General features: G+C 36.9%; 1 protein-coding gene across 2 annotated transcripts in view; it reads right to left on the reverse strand.

Annotated features, from left to right (window-relative positions):
- Nucleotides 1–18,443, reverse strand: part of EML6 (echinoderm microtubule associated protein like 6) — a 118,555-nt gene extending 100,112 nt beyond the window's left edge. For both annotated transcript variants that reach the window (XM_009319601.1, XM_009319603.1), the window contains exon 1: nucleotides 18,247–18,443. In XM_009319601.1, coding sequence (XP_009317876.1) covers nucleotides 18,247–18,443 — 197 coding nt within the window. The remainder of the gene's footprint in view (nucleotides 1–18,246) is intronic.
- Nucleotides 18,444–18,643: the final 200 nt, after the last annotated feature.

Here is an 18,643-nt window from a genome sequence, read left to right on the forward strand (position 1 = left end):
GGTAATACACTATTACCAATAAACTAGATTTGGACATGTTGTTAAAAAGCCAGTAGACCAAACCACAAAGAACAAATCATGGTTGTGACTATCACTTTTTTTTTTTTCTTTTTAATTTATATCCCACACCAGTGACAAAAAAGCCCCTCCTGTCACAATTCAAGAGCTTATTTTTTTTACTGGTAACATTTCCCAGGAGCCTAAAATTCTGTCACAACTCAGAAAAATCTCAGATTTGCCAATATTGAGCATCTCTATCTAGTTCCAACTGCTTAGCAATTCATAAACTGAATGAAGGACAGCATCACTCATCACTACTACCACCAGGACAGAAGAGAAAGTGTCCAGAAGTTAAAGGAGTAATCCAGGGGTGGCCACAATCAGTGTAATTTCATGGTCAGGAGTTTTAATACTATTGATCTGAAATTATGGTGAAATGGACTTTTTGGAAAGCTGAAGGGAGGCTCGTTCCCAAATTTGTTGCTGTATGAACACACAACTTACTGGGAGAGACATATTATCTAGAGATAACTCACAATCGCATAGACTGTGGCTGTGATCAGCTCAGTCATCCATAAATCCAAAGTACACAAGATGCCGTAACATGGAATAGAGGTGTGGGGCTTTTTTTAATATTGAACATTTATGTAAACCATTTATTCAACAATTCACTTGAAAGCCAAACACATATATTATGTTTTATATATTTATGCACTATATAATTCTACATAATTATATAATGATTTTTTTATGTATACAATATATATTTTTGTGTGTGTGTGTATAAAAAAAATTAAAAAAACCCAGAACACGATCCTGACAAAAGACTGAGGTGGATCAGTACACAGAAACTATAGCTTAACTGGTAGTAACCTGTGACAGCTGCAGAAAATGCTCAGTTTTGAGGGGGTTAGGCTGATTAAATAGTTATATCCGACAGGGAGGAAGAAGGCAGAAAAAAAATTTATGCAGTGCACTTAACTGTCATCATGTATAAAGTAACTGATACCAAACTAAATGACAAGGTAAAAGAACATTTACCTCTAGGCAGTAGGAAGTCCCATAGATTCAAAATCATAGAATCATTAAGGTTGGAAAAGACCTCTAAGATCATCGAGTCCAACCATGAAAAATAATGGATACCACAGGGAAAATGTGAAATGCGAGACACTGCGTACAGAGCACATTCAGAACAATTACGTCAAATAACTATTTAATACAGCAAGAAACAGTGCATTCTAAAGAGCTGTCGTCTTTAACAGCAGTGTATTCATACTTGATTTAATCTGTCCTCTGTTGAAAAACAAAATACTGTGGTTATTCCTAATTTAAATTATCTTATGACCCATCACCAGGTCTAAGAGTTAACTGAAACAGGATTGTAAAATTATACTAATGTAGACACAAGTGCCAAAATATTCCTTGCTCAAATAAATGGACACTGCTCTTAGCTCTCTTACAGAAAAATCATATTATATCTCACATTATGCCAACTCTCAGAGAAAAATACTATCTAATCAGATTTAAAGTATTCTTAAGATAGGCATTTACAAAAATAAATAGCCATCACCCATCTTCTATGTAGATCTAAGATTTCCTCACGTGACTAGTCACACGCATGTATTCACCAGATTTTGGAAAGTGAATCTCTTTCTCACCCAAAACCTAGTATGCTGATTTATACAACTTGAAGTCTTTTCCACTTGTTTTGAACTCAGTCTAACCAGTCTACTCCAAGACCAGCAGATAAGAGTCAGTGCTATCATTGCTAGCAAACACATGAAGAGCTATACAACACAGAGGCAGTCAAAACAGGAGTCTTTACACACACCAGGACTCCTAGCATCTCTTGCAATTGTTACGTTCATCATTGACACAGTCTAGCTTGAATGACATCTCATGCTGATGTTTTAAAAGAGAAGAGCTTCATCATCAATATCAAAATCGTGCAGTTCAGAGCTAGGTTCAACATCCACTGAATCACAGAAATTTGTACAAAAGGTTTCAGCAGAGTTACATTAGTAAATTGTAGAGATTTCGGAAAAGTGTAAAGGTTTTTAGACTTCTCATGTTAGTATTTTACACTTGAAGATGTACCTCTTAGTTCTCTTAACATTATGCCATGATTAATCATAGCATACAAATAAGCCCTGGAAATCCAGGTATTTTCTAGACATTTTAGACATTGAAAATTAATTTACTTCCAAACTTTATAAATGATCCATCTGTGTTACAGAGCAATTCATATGTTAGTTAGCACATAAGGTAGTGCCCACAGAGCCATCATGATAGCTGAAAAGCAAATTATGTCTGTGGTAGCTCTACAGAAAGATAAGAGAAATAGCAAAGAACGAAGACGGAGTTTGGAAATTTAGCATGTTCTTTGAATCAGATAACTACCCTTCTGTGCTGGCTACAAAACGGATAGCTGGAAAAAAAATGTATGAAGGGTGATCTTTCAGTACCTCTACTTAAGGTTATTTTAGGCAACCAACTTAGAAGAGGTTTGAATTGCCTGCCTAGAAACAGTTCACCTTTGGCAACTGAATTAACTTAGGCTCCTGACTTTAGTTTCTCAAGTAACACCTAAGCTAGATAACTGAAAGAAACTACGTAAATACTTGACACACTCTTCAAAACCCACAGGCTACGTGCACAATCTGACTTGATATTAGCTTATCTTGAGTTAAGCAATGTTGGCAAGATTGCTTTACGGTTGCTTAAAAAGGAATTGTTATAAAATGTAAATACAGTAAGTTTCAAATAAAAAATAATGCCATGTAATTAAATTAATATTTTTACATAAGCAACAGTAGATAAAATTTTCAGTATTAAATTCCTGAGGAACCAGAGTGTCATTGGAAATGTTCATTAATCTTCATGTTCTGGTGAATGACTGATCCCATATTTTGAAAAGATAATCACAAACCGCTTCAGCTTATTTTTTCCTCAGTAGGACTGGCTGCACTAAACACCGTCGTAATATAGGGCCCCTTCTATTATTCAAAACAAATGCATCTCTTTATGCAATATACAGTCATTAATTATCCACATAGTTATTAATTTTACCTGTGTTTTATTGGATATGCAGCCAGTCACAGGCACAAATATGAAAGAGCAGGTGTTGTAAAGTTATTACGCTACCAAAAATCCATGAAATGCTGTATTTGAGAGACTACAGTTATCCAAAGTATGCCTTTTAAACATTTTTTGGTGAGATAATACTAGGATTTGTATAAACAAACATGGAATTATGACTTTTTATGGTTTTATGTAAGCACTATGACTCATCCTCTTGCCTATTATTATTTCTCTTTTTCTCTTGATTTCTTACCAACTATTCAAAGCAGAGATTCTGAACCTGGAGTTTTGCTTTCTGTGAAATCTGAGAGAGCAGGTCTCATCGGAGACCTTTTTGCTGTATTTTCGGTGCAGTACTGCAGTGGAGACTAAAGTTTCACGCAATTATGTAACTGCCTGGCAGCATGTCGTTTCAGGCAGTTATAATCTGTTTTACTGCTTGTCATTTTCTAGTACTCTGTTTTTTCTCCAGCTTATGGTATCATGGATGTTATCGGGGGTTTTGCCTTCTACATCACCGTAGGAGAGAAAGCAGGCTTCATACCACAACTGCCAGGTTCACCTGAAGAACAGAATGTATCTTCCTCTTCATACCATCTTCTCTATTTACTTCTGCCTCAGTAGACAAAGCATTACACTCTCCCCTTACACAGAGAAAGTGGGTTTTGCTAAAAGCTCAGACGATACTTGGAGGCTAAAACTGAACAGAATATTTGAGCATAAACCCAATTTAAGATTAGGGGAGTGCCGTTTCAATAAAATGAGCTAATCAACTGCATTCAGTTGGGTTTAGCAGACTTCCAGATTTAACCATATGATGGCAGACAGCCAGGAATGTGAAATAGCAATAGACTTAATTGTGTGCAGGGCCATGAAGAAACAGGCCTCTGCTTCACTGATTTAAGGTATTAGTTTCAGAGCTTTAAGAAAAATACAAGCTTTTAAATAAGATTTCATGTGTCCTTGTATACAGTTCAGGTATCTACTTGCTCTTCTATTCTCTTCTAGGTTTCCTGAGCAAAATATCCTCTCTCCATGAAAGAATTCTGAGAATGAAACTGCATCCATGCTAGATATCTATTACAAAAAAATGTACCATACCCAATTCTTCAGTATAAACCTAAGCTAAAAAGAACAATGGACAAGCTCTCCAAAACCTTATCCCATTCCTGGCATTTATTGTTAATGCAAGCCATAGATTTTCTGTACAATGCATGATATTATTATTTAGAATTTCTCTGGTAATTCATTAATCTATACTGCAATAAAAATTGTTAAAATATACACTGACATAACTAGTTTGGTGCAAGAGTTGAAAACTGTAGGCTTTTGCCATATGTGCTTTTGAAGATTTATTATTCTAGAATTCTTCTCCACATCTACAGAGCAGAGAATTAAACAACAGGTCGTATTCTGCTAAGAGCCTTAAGAGAGTACCAGCATTTAGCAACTTCTGTATTTTCTTGCTACATGAAGAGAGGAATTATTTTCCATAGATTCTGTTATAACGATACTGCTGGCTGCTTGCAACAACTCTTTATTGCCTCCTGCCTAGCTTTGTAATACAGCAGGGATGCCTTGGAGGTGAGTAGCCAAAAAATCAGTATGAGACCTACGTTGGTATAGCTCGTAGTATGCACTCCACTCACTCTGCAAACAAAACTAAAATAATATATGATATGATATTCTTTTATACTGTATTTTATTTCTCTCTCCAAGAAGTTAATCTCCTTACAAGGAAAAAAAACAATAACATTTATAAATCTGAAAATTTGATAGAAGCCCAGAGAAAAGTAAATATGAAAACAAACCGAAGAAAAAATGCAAACCCCTCAAAACTTAAGTTATTAGCTAAGTTCTACCTCAAAGGAAGAAATTACTTTATATCTATTTTCTTATGATAGTAATGATTTATGAAATTGTCTTCTTGATAAAACTATTAGTGTTCTGCCAGGGACGATTCGAATTTATGAAAGGTAATTTTAAAAAGGATATCAGGATAATTTAAAAGGATAAAAGAACAGTTTTTAAAAGGCAGTAAGTAATTTTAGGCTGCCATACAGACTAGGACATTAGTCATAAGAGAAACATTTTTGTATTGAAAGTTATTTCGTTAGCAGTTCCTCTTCAGCTAAAATATAATTAATGGAAGCAGCATTGTACAAGAGCAGCTAAGTAGCCTGCAATCTGTAAGCTATAGGAATATCAGAATTGTCCAAAACCTGTATACTAGTGATATAAATTTGTGATATAAAGTGAATAGGGATATAAATTTGCTGCTTAAGTAAATAGAATGCAATGGTGATAATTAAGTGCCTCTATACTCCTTCCAATAATTAAAATCTCCCTTTTAGTTGGCTGGGTAAAATTCCAGACACAGCCCAATACATTTTGCTCACAGCAAAAAATAAAAAACATCATGTTTTGATCCCATTCTACCTTTAGATAGAATTTGAGGGATTTAATTAAATGCAAATTTCATTAAAAGGTCAGTATCCGGAGTTCATCATATCAAATTTCTTTAATACCTCAGTTTTTCTTAAAACAATATTTACTCTGTGTGTATGCGTGCACACATGCTTTATTACTGTCTGTTAATTTTGTCCGTCACTTTACAGGGATTTATGATGGAGGTCCCAGAACATTTTCTTGTCTTAGTTCTATTTCTGAATTAATAATTTCACTCAACCAGAAATATTAGCATGTATGGTAATTAAAAAAAAAAAATTAGCCAAACGAACTTAGAATTACTATCCTTAGTTTAGAAAGGTGTATGTAAGTTTTAAAGACCTACTGAAATCTACCTTAGCAAGGAATAAAGTACCTTCACCGATCCACTGTATAAGTTTAAACTAGAGGCTATGGAGGATAATTGCATGGATTAATCTAGTTATCAACATTTGACGGCTATAGTTATATAGTATGGATTAAACTATACTACCTGTTGTCATCTATTTCTCAAAATACATTTTATAGCAGAAATGTAAAAGCTTTCACGCTTTTAGCTGGATTTAAAGTAATGATTTACCACCACCAATAATAAATGCATGCATCTTCTACACTAGTCGTCCTGACTAGTCTCAAGTTACAAAATAATATACTTTTAAATGTGGCAATTACAGCTAAACCAGCTTTTCCAGAAGTAGTCTTCTCTTTAACATACTTTGCAGCTACTGCCTCTTTCTCAAACATCGGCTTTCACTGTCACTGTCTTGACTGCACCAACCTCACACCAAGACAAAAAGAGAAGTTAACGTTTAGAAGACCAAATTGTAAATATCAAACCTATTTACACAGATCTCTACTATGACCTACAAGCAGCCTGCTCTTAAGTTTCCAGTTTGGAATAAAGTATTTAACACCTGCACAGCTGCTTCTTAGAAGAACTCTTCTGAACTGCTAACAAAATGCCAGCAAAAATTTTGTAATTGGGTAGATTAAGCAAGTTTCACTTGGAACAAAGCACTAGTTGTACAATATCCTTCAATTCAGAAAAAGTCATGGGATCAGTGTGCTATTCAGAAGGTAAGAAAATAGAGAAACTAATTATGGCTAACACATAAGCCTTATTCCAAAATCACTTTGTTGTTCTTCACCTTAATCATCAAAACTTTTTATGAGTACAGTAAGCTATCAGTGCCCATTTATTGGCTATTAGGCCAATTTAACAATATCCAGAGGTAAAGTTTACACACTGATGCACAGCAAACGGATACAAACTGCTCGATAGCCACTTCATTACCGGCCTATCCGCTTAATAATCTTAACTATCCTCTTTAGTGCTCCTAGCCCATTCTCTGTTTATCCCAAGGTCACTTATATAGTGGTCATATCTCAAACAATACATCATAGAGACTGCTTTTTTCCACCCCCATTTGCTCCCAAAGAACTTCAGCCTACTCAGGCAGCACCATGATTCATTTCTTAAGCTATCACTGCAAAATTTTTTAGGGTATATACAAAGAAGAAGGAAGGAAACCAAAAGCTCTTGTGGCTAACATCCGACTCGGGCAACGTTCATAGAGTTCGGCTTTAGTCTAGCGAGCCCTACCATCTCCCAGCTGCTCTTTGGTAGAGAGAAGGAGGCTCCTCTGAAGCGGGTAGAAGAGAGATGAGCCTAACACAGATGTGCAGCTTTCTGAAAAAGGGAATAATAGAAGGGAAATAAAGAGAATTAGCTCTCCTGATTTAAATCGATTCTTTGTTAAAATTTTCTGTCACAATATGAAATGCCAAATTTTCATTTGACATTAATTTGAAATATTTATTTTCATTTGAGATCTGTGGTGTAATTTATATACAAAATTCTATATGCAAAAGAGTTGCATATCCAAAAGAAGTCGTGTGTGTCCCCAATTTTAATTAAATTCTGAATAGCATGACATGTGGTATAGAAAACAATTCATTAAATGAAGAAGCATGGGAAATGTAATAGAGAAAGTGCCATGCATAAAAGAAAAAAAAGCATAGTGACATTTCTTTAACACCATTATTTAACAACATTAAACACCCAAAAATCTTTTCAAGTCTCAAAGAGCAAAAACTTTCGTATCCTGAGCCCATGTCCAATAATCTTAATCTTCTAAAAATACCCAGGAAGGCTCTGAGCAAGCTTTTGGGTAAGCAACCTTTCCACCACAATAAATATCATGTCTACGTTAAACCTTAGTGCACAATCCACTTCTAGTTCTTCCAGGTGGCTATATTCAAGCAGATGCCTCTAGCAGGTTCCCTGAAACAGCATTACCTGAACAGGTTCTGGTAAAATCTGTTGTGAAAACATACCACTTAAGGAATACATGTACCTATTACTAGGTAATAAATTTCTCTGCTGTGCCTTTTTTTTTTTTTTTAAACGTTGAATGAATTATTACTTGTTTACCCAATTAATGATACTGACCTGCCAGACCTATGGTGTTACATTACATTAACATGCATCTAAAAAGAGAAAGTAACATTCCTGTTTGAGATTTTAGCGGGCTACCTGCTTTAACTACCTTTTGCAAACTGCTGTTTTCTGCAACCACGTAGCTCAGGTGCAATTCTTCAAAACCTGTTTCCTGGATTAAGACTTAAAATAGCCACTACAAGCCGGAACTAGAGTATGTCTTCAAGATTAGTCTGATATTAGTAATTCTGGATTAGACCCTCGTCTGTACCATACCATTATGTTCTTACGCCACAGAAAAGGACTACAGCTGCCTGAAGGGAATTTATATAGCCAGGCCTAACTGCAACCTGTGAAGGTGCCAGGTGCACCGACACGGGGGAAAGAGAGGTACGTTTACTGTAAGGCCACCTCCAGATACCCGACCAAACAGCAAAGAGAACTCTCTGGCAAAAGGCATGTACATTATTTACCTCTTGGGAAGGAGGGATTGCATTATAAGCAGTCTTATAAGGAATACAGCACAGAACTGCCCATCCCAAAAGCAGCTTGTCAAACTGAGATGGTTATATCCAATTCCCAGATACAACCAGACAAACTTTTTCAGCCTGACAAGCAAAAGTTTTAAAATAGCTCTTTCAACAAAAGACAGCTTTCCTAAAGACTCAATATAATATCCTCCTCCTGTTGCCACATATTGGAAAAAAAAAGCAAACCTCTAGAAGTAGTAGAGCCAGCCCATATGCAGTAATCCCTGTGGGTGCCTAAGACCCTGGACCAGGAACGTAATTGCGTATTACAAACTTGTTTTACAGCTGCTAATAGAAAGAGGAGTTTCACTGAACAGCATTTCAATGGGTGTTTAACATAATATATAATTTCTAAACATATGAGAGAGTAATCTCAGAATCTTAGAGGAATCAGGAATCTGCTATAGACCTACTGCTAAAACCTTGTTTAAATTCAGCCACACTAGTACACATTCAACACCAGTGTAAACAGGCCCAAAGAGTTGGTCCTATTAGTGTAACTTGTCACATATACATAATCATCTTTCTCATATTCTCCCAGACAGAAGGCTACAGAGAAAGCTCAACTTTTACCTGCTCATAGATTCCAGCATTTGGAGAACTAAGCCAAAAATTCCGTTAGGTACCTTATGAATAACGTTCAAAAACTAGAAATATGAAAGAAAAAGTTAAGGAAATTTACATTTACATTACATTTACACAGACAGAAGCTGACTGTGACTAACCTTTTGTTAAATATGTCTTAAGATACACAGAAGAAGAAAAGTATGGTCTGACTAGTCAGGGTGAAAGGAAGAAATGCTCTAGCCTTAATTGCAAGTAGAGCTATAATAAACTGAAGGCATATTTTATTGTTTGTCTTTTTTTACCATTGTTAACGTAATCATTTCTAGGACAAACAACGTTCCTTTTTAAAAAAAAAAGAAAAAAGAGGGAAATATTACACTGTATCCTGAATGCTTTAGAAGTCAGCTCATCTTGCCCGAAGCTGTTATAAATACCCTTATTTTGCAATTAATATTTGCAAGTAATAAGTTACTACTAAAGACAGCATAAGAGTAATTGTCACTTGCAATTTTTATCTCTGCATATGGAAGACAATTTCTGAGGATGAGGAAGCAGACGTTTTGCATAAATACATGCCCAATTTTGATGTGGATGCATCAATATTAGTATGACTATATATAAAGTGTATTACTAGTCAGCAACTTTCATGTAGGATTATCCCTTGAACATTCAGGTCTGCTAAAAATAATGAAGGCATTCAAAATTCACGATAAAAATTCAGTAAAATCTTTTGTAACAAGGAGCGTTAGGCAACCAAAATAAAAGGGTTTCTGTATCTCTCTCAGAGTATAGTTTATTTCATATTCTATTTTATTACCATAGTTTCAGTGTATTCCAATGCATCTGTCACAAAAGAAAGAACAGACTTCAATGCCAGCATCAACAGAAATTGTATCAATAAGATACAGCGTACCAAAGTTCATTATACTGTTAGACTGTTCAAAGAAACTTGATGCATTTTGTATGAAAACCACATTAGCACATGCAAACCACCTCAGCAATAATTCTGGAACCTGAATGTGTACAGCAAGACAACACACTTATTGAAATTTGGAGTCAACAAGTCCATCTCTGACTGCTGAGTTGATTCACTATGCTGTTAGTCGTGTCTGGTAAGTGCAAAAAACTCAAGAGGTTGCAAAAGCAAACGTACAACCCAGAACATCACCACTACGCAGTCACACAAATAGCAACGCCCTTTTGTTTCCTTTGAGTAATACATCATTATTAAGTTGTTCTTTACAACTTGCATAGTTTTGTTCAGAATGTAAGGTAGAAATGATGTGAAAACTAAACCAGTAACTTTTATTTCCAGTATATTTGCAGAATGCATATAACCCTTTCCCTGCAATATCAATGGCCCCAGACAAAAGGACTGTGATGTTCTTCTGTGGATGCACTCAATGTCACTGTCCCTGAAGATGTGGCAGGGTTGAATGATGTTTCCTTTAGAGATCTCTTGGGTTGGTTCATCATGTCAGTCTTCAAGACAGGCACGAGCATATGGTCTACACTTGGCCTTAAGTTCAGGCCTGCCTAAAGCTTTGGGGGTCTCATTCCAAGCCCGTTATAAATACCACCTCTAAAGAAGAACTTAAATTCAACATGTCTGTTAGACAGAAACTCGACAACTAAATGTTCTTGGGGTAGAAATGCATCTCATGAAACACAAGCTGCTATTCCAAAGAAGAGTCTTTAAGTGGGGAAAAAAAGTAGGCATTTTTGCTGTTTACCAAGGTTCCTAAAAACCTGAGCAGTAGCAAGTGAGCAGAATACTCTTTTAAAGACCTTAAAACCCCTCCTACTTTTGCAGAGAAGCATCCAAACACTTCGAGCTGTAGAAGGCACATGGATACTAGGCGCAAGGCTAGTCCTAAAGTCATTGAGGATACTTCATAGAAGTATTTATGGTACCTGAAAACTGTTCCAGCACTTTGTCCTTCTACAGAGATATATCAGAAGATCTGCTACAAATATTGCTGCAGTTCCTTCTCGCCCAAGATGACTTTTTTTTTTTTTTTAAATAAATAGTATTCTCCATCAAACTGAAAACCCTGTTTCTACTCTCAAATAGACACTATAGCAGAGGAGCTTTCTTCTGCAATGCAGTACAAAACCAAAAAACTCCCTCTTCCATTTTCACCAAAGGAACCGCAGCCCTTGCGTCCTTGAGGAAAAGCCCGAAGCACGGACTGCAGCAACTTGCACCTCCTCATCTGAAAAGTCTCACTTGCCAGTTTGTCTGATGTAAATGTTGGAAGGACATTTGTAGCCCCTACCAGACACAATTCTTTCTTGAGATATCCAGTTATGAACAAGTTATCATGGGCAAAAGTATGAATTTTTAATACTAATTGCTGAAATACACATTATTATTTTTCCATTAAGTGCTAAAATAAAGATGTGATTCTTCCTGCAAAAAAACAATCAAGACTTAGAAGAAAGGAAATAAGTATCTGAAAACTGCTTAGATAAATCCATCTGGCATCCATCTAGTCAGTAAGAAAGACAGGAATAATAGTTCATAGAGGTTGATCTCTTCTGTCCTACAAGATGCAGTTTATAAACTTCTGTAAAAGTTAGAGTTTGTATACTTTTGCAGGAAGTTTTATAGTAGAAAATGGTAATACAAAACTGTCCTGTAAGTTGTCCCCCCATCCTTCTAACTAAAAAGATAATTTGAAATCAATTAAGGTTACTCATATCAAAGCATTTTCTATGAGTTTTCATCCTGTTAAACAGCCATTACGCACCACTACCTGATGTTTTCTAGTCAACTTAAATCAAATTGAAACAAAATAAAACAAGTAAAAGAGTTGCAGAGAGTTAATGCAGAGCAAATGTGAAAAAAGCAAGCTTAGTTTAATTTTTTGAATTTAAGATACTGTAAGCAGTGGGGAAAAAAGGTAAAATAATGTGACAGAGAAATATCTAACTGCAAAATTCCAATAAAAGACTAAAGCATACCAAAACCTTGATTTTTAATAAGCTGGATACTCAGTTCTGTGTCATAATGAGTTGCTTCACACAAATCCAATTGAAAATGTACTATACTAGCTCATACAGACTTAAACACTTGTCTTTTTTTCAGCTGTAGAAAGATAGAAACATAATAAAGAACCGAACATTTTCTACAGAGGAATACAAGTGCTTCCTATTTTGTTGGACATGTTTCTTTCTCTTCCATTTTGAAAATGAGTTGAATCAATCTGATGATTTAAATGCTCAAAACTCCACTTGTGATTTTTAATAATAAACATCTTTTCACTTGTCCAAACAAGCAAGCGAGCTGTGACTAGACAAGCAATAAATCTTACTATTCTTCTACTACCATATCTGACATATCACTGGGAGGTATACAGACTGGTCTGTATACTACTATACATCTGTATACTACTATATTGTAGCTAAATGACAGACATATTGCTACAAATGCCTACTGAGTTTCTCTAGACTTTTAACTGATCTATGTATTTTTAAAATCAGGTTCAATAAGATACTGTAACTATATATTGCAACACGTCTGATGCATTCATATGGATATTTAAGAAGCAAATATTTATAGCAGCTCATGACCCAGTGAAGGCTTAAAATCTAAATGCAGCACAGCAATCGAGCAGAGCAAAAAGAGTGGCCACCAGAACTTGATGAAATAAATGGCATTCTCCCCTGGTTTTCTGAGATTTAAAGCAAAAGAAGCAATAAGCTGATTAGATGAGTCTTTATGGGGGATGAATTTCTTTAATATGAAACTCCTTTAACAGCCTACTGTCTCAAAACAGTTCCCAAAGCACGTTAGTATACACAGATCTCAGATTGTGCTTCACCCTAACTGTTCCAAAGTCACGTCTTTCAAGTTTTAATGGCTTTGCATAGGAACTTGCATAGCACTTGCATAAGAAACAGGTCTGGAATTTCTGTTGCTGAAAATCTCGGATGGCTTCATTGCTACGTTGCCATCTTTTAGGTCACTACATTTCAGCAGACCTGCACGCGCACCTTCTGTGACTAAAGTCAAGGTTTAGCACAAGCTAAACTAAGACAGTACAGTCTTCTGTGCACTTATGAATAAGAAATAACCACAGTAACTTGAACATCATTCTATAGCAAACAAGCGCTGTCGCTTACCATCCGAATGGTGGCAACTAAACATAAACAAAGTATTTTAGAACCCTTCAAATAGGCACCACACTATAAACAGAAATATTATTATAATACATAATTTTAAATAAAAATATTAAGGCACGATTTAGATATTTTAACTCTGAGTTTTGATTTGCATACCTCTGCCATCAATTTACTTATTTCAAAATTACATTTACTACAGTCAACAACATATGACATTGCTTCAAGCATCATATTTCTTTTTGCTCAACTGCAGAAAGACAAGAAAACGTGCAGTCATGTTCCAATACGCATCCCGCCTCCTGAAGCCATAGCTCTGAAGAACATACCAGGCCTCTAGTCACTCTCACAGCCAGTAAATCTCATCACCGCTGGCACATCCGCACGTTTAATCTCAATCTGTCAGCACAGTGGAACACACACACCAGCATACTTACAGCAATATTCTGATAAATCCGACATTACTATTACATTGTAAGCAGCCTTACATAAACAACACGCTTTGGTATCCATAGATAACAGGCGGGCTTTCCAGGTGCCACACCTGGGCAGCAAACACTGCAGAGAGACCTGAGAAAGGGCCCAGTCTCTTGTGGCACTCTGCCTCGCAAGTGACTTGCTTGAAGGCAACTGGAATGGAAAATGTGCTTTTGCAAATGCATAATACTACAACATATCAGATAACACAGCAAACTGGGGTATATAAAAAGTGCAGGTGAAGTCTTTAATATGCTGTCAAAGCTGTTCTCTCAGTAAGTTTTGAGATATTCAGGAAAACTGTTCAACACTGCAGAAATTCTTGGAAATACAAGAACAGGGAGACATAACTTTATTACTACACCATCGGAAAAATTTCTCAAGGTTAGGAATCTCTGTTTACAAATGAATTCTGTAAAAATAAATAAAATCAATTGTATTTTAAGTTATAATGAGAAGTATCTCAACCGGTTATATTTTTATTTTTGCTGTTTTCTGTGTCAAGCTTTCTTGGCTGTCACATGCATAAATCGCAGCTTTCACATGCATAAATTGCAGAAAAATTATAGGAAAGAACTGCCTCCATTCAACATTTCATCAAGAGAAAAAAGAGGAGTGATCTAACTGCTTGCTGCTATACAAGTAATGCACAATAGAAAAGTAAGAAAACCTTCTGTTCTTTTGAAAGTGTTCAATTACTGTCAAAACTAATGATCCAGTCTTGCAAGTGGTTATACTAAACATAAATCCTACACTTGCATGAATTTTCTTGAAGGCAGTGACACCGCATGAATTGCGAGATTCTCATTAATACATTAACTTACAGCCATTACAACGAGCTGCTGCAAAAACCCACTTTTAAATTACTCAAGAAGGAAAACAATCCCCGTATGTTAATATTACGGCTTCTGAAACCTAATCCTGCAAAGCATAAATGACTGAATTAGATGAAAACAAGTTACGCGTGTAATGATATGTCTACACGACACTTTCTACATTAAAATGTTGCAATAGCTATGCTTTTACATAGCTATTACACATTAGCTGTGATGCTTCAGCTAGATCACATTTCAAGAACTATCAAATGTAGAGCTACCGTGCAAGACGCTTTGCGGTCTGTTAACATAGACCTTAGGGTAAACGTAGGGCTCGCAGCTGAGAGAAAGGAGGAATATCCTGATCTCCACCACCCCGAGCTGCTAGGCTGTACTCAATAATCAAAGCTTTCTTTTTTTTTTTTTAAAAGAGGGAGGGAGAAGAATAGGGTGTATTTTATGCTCTTTGATTGTAAAGTAAACTTCATAAATGGCACGTCTTTTTAGTCTCCAGACAAAATGCATCAGCAGTCTTCAGAGACCAGAACCAATGCTATTCATTTCAACCACGCGTCGATCCTCTTTTATAATGGCAGTACATGTTAATCAACAGTATTAACTATTCCACAACTAAATAACATGCAAGAAGAACTGTATTATATGACTAGAAGGAACAAAAGAATCAGAATGCTTTAGGTAAGAAGGAGAGCTCTGGAGGTTACCCAGTCCAACCGCTCCACAAAGTGGGGCTCACTTTAAAGTTAAATCAGGTGGTTCGGGACCTCATCTCATCATGAATTTAAAAGGAGGAAGAGCTTGGAAGCACAGCATCTTGTAGTGGCTTTGCACGAAAACAAAACACTTCAGAGCTCACTTGTTCATACTCTGAACATCTACCTTGTTAGCTGAGTGCAGTATGTTAAGTTCCTTATACAAACAGAACTTATTTTTCAAATATGAATCTGGGAAAAAAAAAGTCATTTCTCCATTAATCTGATAGAGTCTGGTCTATTTTAGCCCAAACTAAATTATGTCCAACTGCATTATCTTGATACAAAGCAAGAGGCAGGACTATTAAACTTGTGAAAACACATTAAACATACACGTTTAAACATGTGACCTTTTCACCAAGAACAAATCTCCACTTTCATGACTGTAATAAACACTTCAGGGTAATGTGCAGGTTCTCAACCTTCTGATTCATGGGTTCATCAATTTTTTTTTCCACAAAATAGTATTCACTGAAACCTTTCAACACAGAAGGAGCTAACGACAATCCTTGGAAGCAGAAGATCTTCCCACTTCAAGGTCTTCCAGTCTTAAGTTTCACAGTATTATCCAAAATATGCAAGTTTTATTTTTTTAAATAGTATTTCAAATCTCTTTAGAAATCACAACCTGTTGGACTGCAAATGTATGCACTGCTGTTTAGAAGCTAGTCTCAGGCAAGTAAATACCAACAAAAGCAGAAAAACTGGCTAAGTACATTCATCCCATTCGTCTCAATTGGACGACAGCTGTGAAGCCTAAAATGTGAGAATTTAAATTCCCGCATTTATTAGCCATATCAGTGATAACCACACAAGGAACCATCTACTCGAAAGTGCTTACAGTGGTGGGACATTACATCAATTTTGCAACATCAATTTGTTGCAAAATGCAACAAAAGCAAAGGAGGCAACCATTACCAGGTGCAAACAATAGAATATTCTAGCAGCTTTTTGGAGATTCTCTACTTCCTTAAACCCCGTGTGACAGCGATTTTGCTTTGCCACTAAAAGCTGAAATTAACTGTTATTTGGGTCCTGCTCATGCTTCCTGGACCCAGATGTTTCATCCTTTGTTGAAACTATAACCATCCTACAGAATTCTGATCTTGTTGCAGACCAGAAACAAAACTCGTCTTTCCAACGCATTAGTTGGACATACAGCGAGTCCCTCAAGACACCTGCTGATCTGAACAGGTGGTTGCGAGTTTTCTTTAAAGAGTAGAGCAGGCATAGGCAGCGTCGAAGCACAAATACCAGACGCTCACATTCTTTCTATTCCCATTGTACATTCCAAATGTGACACTGCCAAAAGCAGTCTCCTCATATGAGATGTCTCAAAATAAAAGGTGCAAAAGTTGTACAATACAACTGGTTTTGGGAGGGAGGTTTTGTCAACTATAATAATCGGGACATTTTTTCCTCAGCTGATGGAATATTAAAATAAAAAGAAGAAAAATATTAAAATAAAAAGAAGAAAAATAAAGAGAACCAAAGCATCACCGTCCAACCAAAAACCAGGGGATATATGTAGATAGGTAGTTGTGCCTTGACAAATTATATTTCTAGTGTTTAATGAGAATTCAAACATAAGTTCAGAAATATACAACTCTGTACATGGATTACACCTCACGTTCCATAGAGTATCAAAATTTATGTCCTTAAAGCAAGGAAAACTTTAATTTCATGATACTGCAGACACATCTAAAATATTCATTCTTCTCTGAAGGATCTGAGCAGCCAAGTGGCTATTTAAACAGCCTTTTGGAACTGATAATACCTTTGAAACCAGAATGAACTTTCATGCACATCCACCGTATTTCATGAAGTGCTACTGCTTTAACACATCACAACAGGGAGGAGAAGAATGCTACTAGGATACACAGCAGCCAAAAGCTCTCACTGGGGAGAGTGGATGGTTTTCTGTAAACAAGGCTCCAGAATGATTACATGACAATTATGTGGCTTTGCTACTGAGTGTCAAAACTCTGACTTCAGCAGATGTTTCCACACTACTACTGCACCATGAGTCACCTGGGACTATTCTGGTTTCACATCATCAAGAGAATGCTTCATTCATGCCGAATTAGGTGAATAGGGAGGGCAGCAGTTAGCTGTGCTCAGAGGAGTGTCATTACCATGCAACATCCTTTATAAGGATATTCTAGGTTCAGATTTCTGTCATAAAGCAGTTAAAACAACATTAATTTTCTATTTTACTGATGTAAATTTCTGTATTTTGGACAGATTTTTTAAAAGGCTACCTTGAACTCTGTAACCACATTTTTATCGTGTTATTTTGTGAGGTGCGGTTAAATTAATAAGACAACAGCATCAATTAAACCCACTTCTTAGTATTTGAAAGAAAGAGACAAAAAAATTGGTCAGACCAGGAGCAAGACCTGTGCTTCTGTAGCCATCTTGCACCAGCACACTTGGGATTTTTTGGCTGGAGTACAAACAGCTAAACTTGATTTTGAGTGAAATTTTCCAGATGATACAAAAAAAAAAAAAAGAAAGATTAGTTCGACCTACGAGCCAGATTTATGACACTCTTGTGCTGGGATTTGCTGAGTGTAAGGAGAGCTACACCTGCCTTCTATAAGACATCAGAATCGGAGAGCTAGGGGTCCCAGCACTGGAAAGATTAAGGTGCTGGATCCGTGATTTTGCAGCACTGTTGCACTAAGATCTTCCCGGTGCATTTCCGTACTGAAACGAAGTGCTTTGCTTTTGGTGCAGCGCAATAGAAAAACTTACCTTCTCTCTTATTATAGCAACATTTTGAAGCTTTGCTACAAAAATAATAATAAGCAACAGTATCCAGAAACCCAGCTTCCACCTAGACTGCTGGTAACAAATCCGAGCTGCTTTAAAACGACGGGTACAAGCTGAGCTGTGAGAAGCAAGGAGGGGGTATTCTGCCAGCCCTACATTCTCCTCCCTTCCCTTTAAACCCCACCCCACCCCACCACCAGAAAAGTCAGCCCCCTTACCTGATAATATCATCGTTGTGCCCGAGGAAGAATTTCTGGCTGTGCTCTCTGGTGTTATAAACCACGCCGACTCCAGCCACGAAGTAAACCACCTCCTTGCCCGCCGTGTAGTACAGGTTGTTGCGGCACTGGTGACCCCTGTACCCGTAAACCCACTCCAGACGGAGCTGGCATCTAGGAGCTGTCCGATCCGCCATGATAACCAATCCCCTCTCCCCACAAGCACGCACACAACCTAGCGCTGCCCCTCCTTCCCCGAACTCCTTCCCCCTTCAGGGTTTTCCCCTTTAAAACGTTTAGCGGTGCCTGCCCGGCTGCCGACGCTTCAGGTGGCACTTCGGAGCGGCGATCTCAAATGGAAAACACATTCGCGGATCCGCTCTGCCGCCGCTCTCGC

Source organism: Pygoscelis adeliae, unplaced genomic scaffold (assembly GCF_000699105.1).
Source record: "Pygoscelis adeliae isolate BGI_AS28 unplaced genomic scaffold, ASM69910v1 Scaffold122, whole genome shotgun sequence".
Taxonomy (NCBI): domain Eukaryota; kingdom Metazoa; phylum Chordata; class Aves; order Sphenisciformes; family Spheniscidae; genus Pygoscelis; species Pygoscelis adeliae.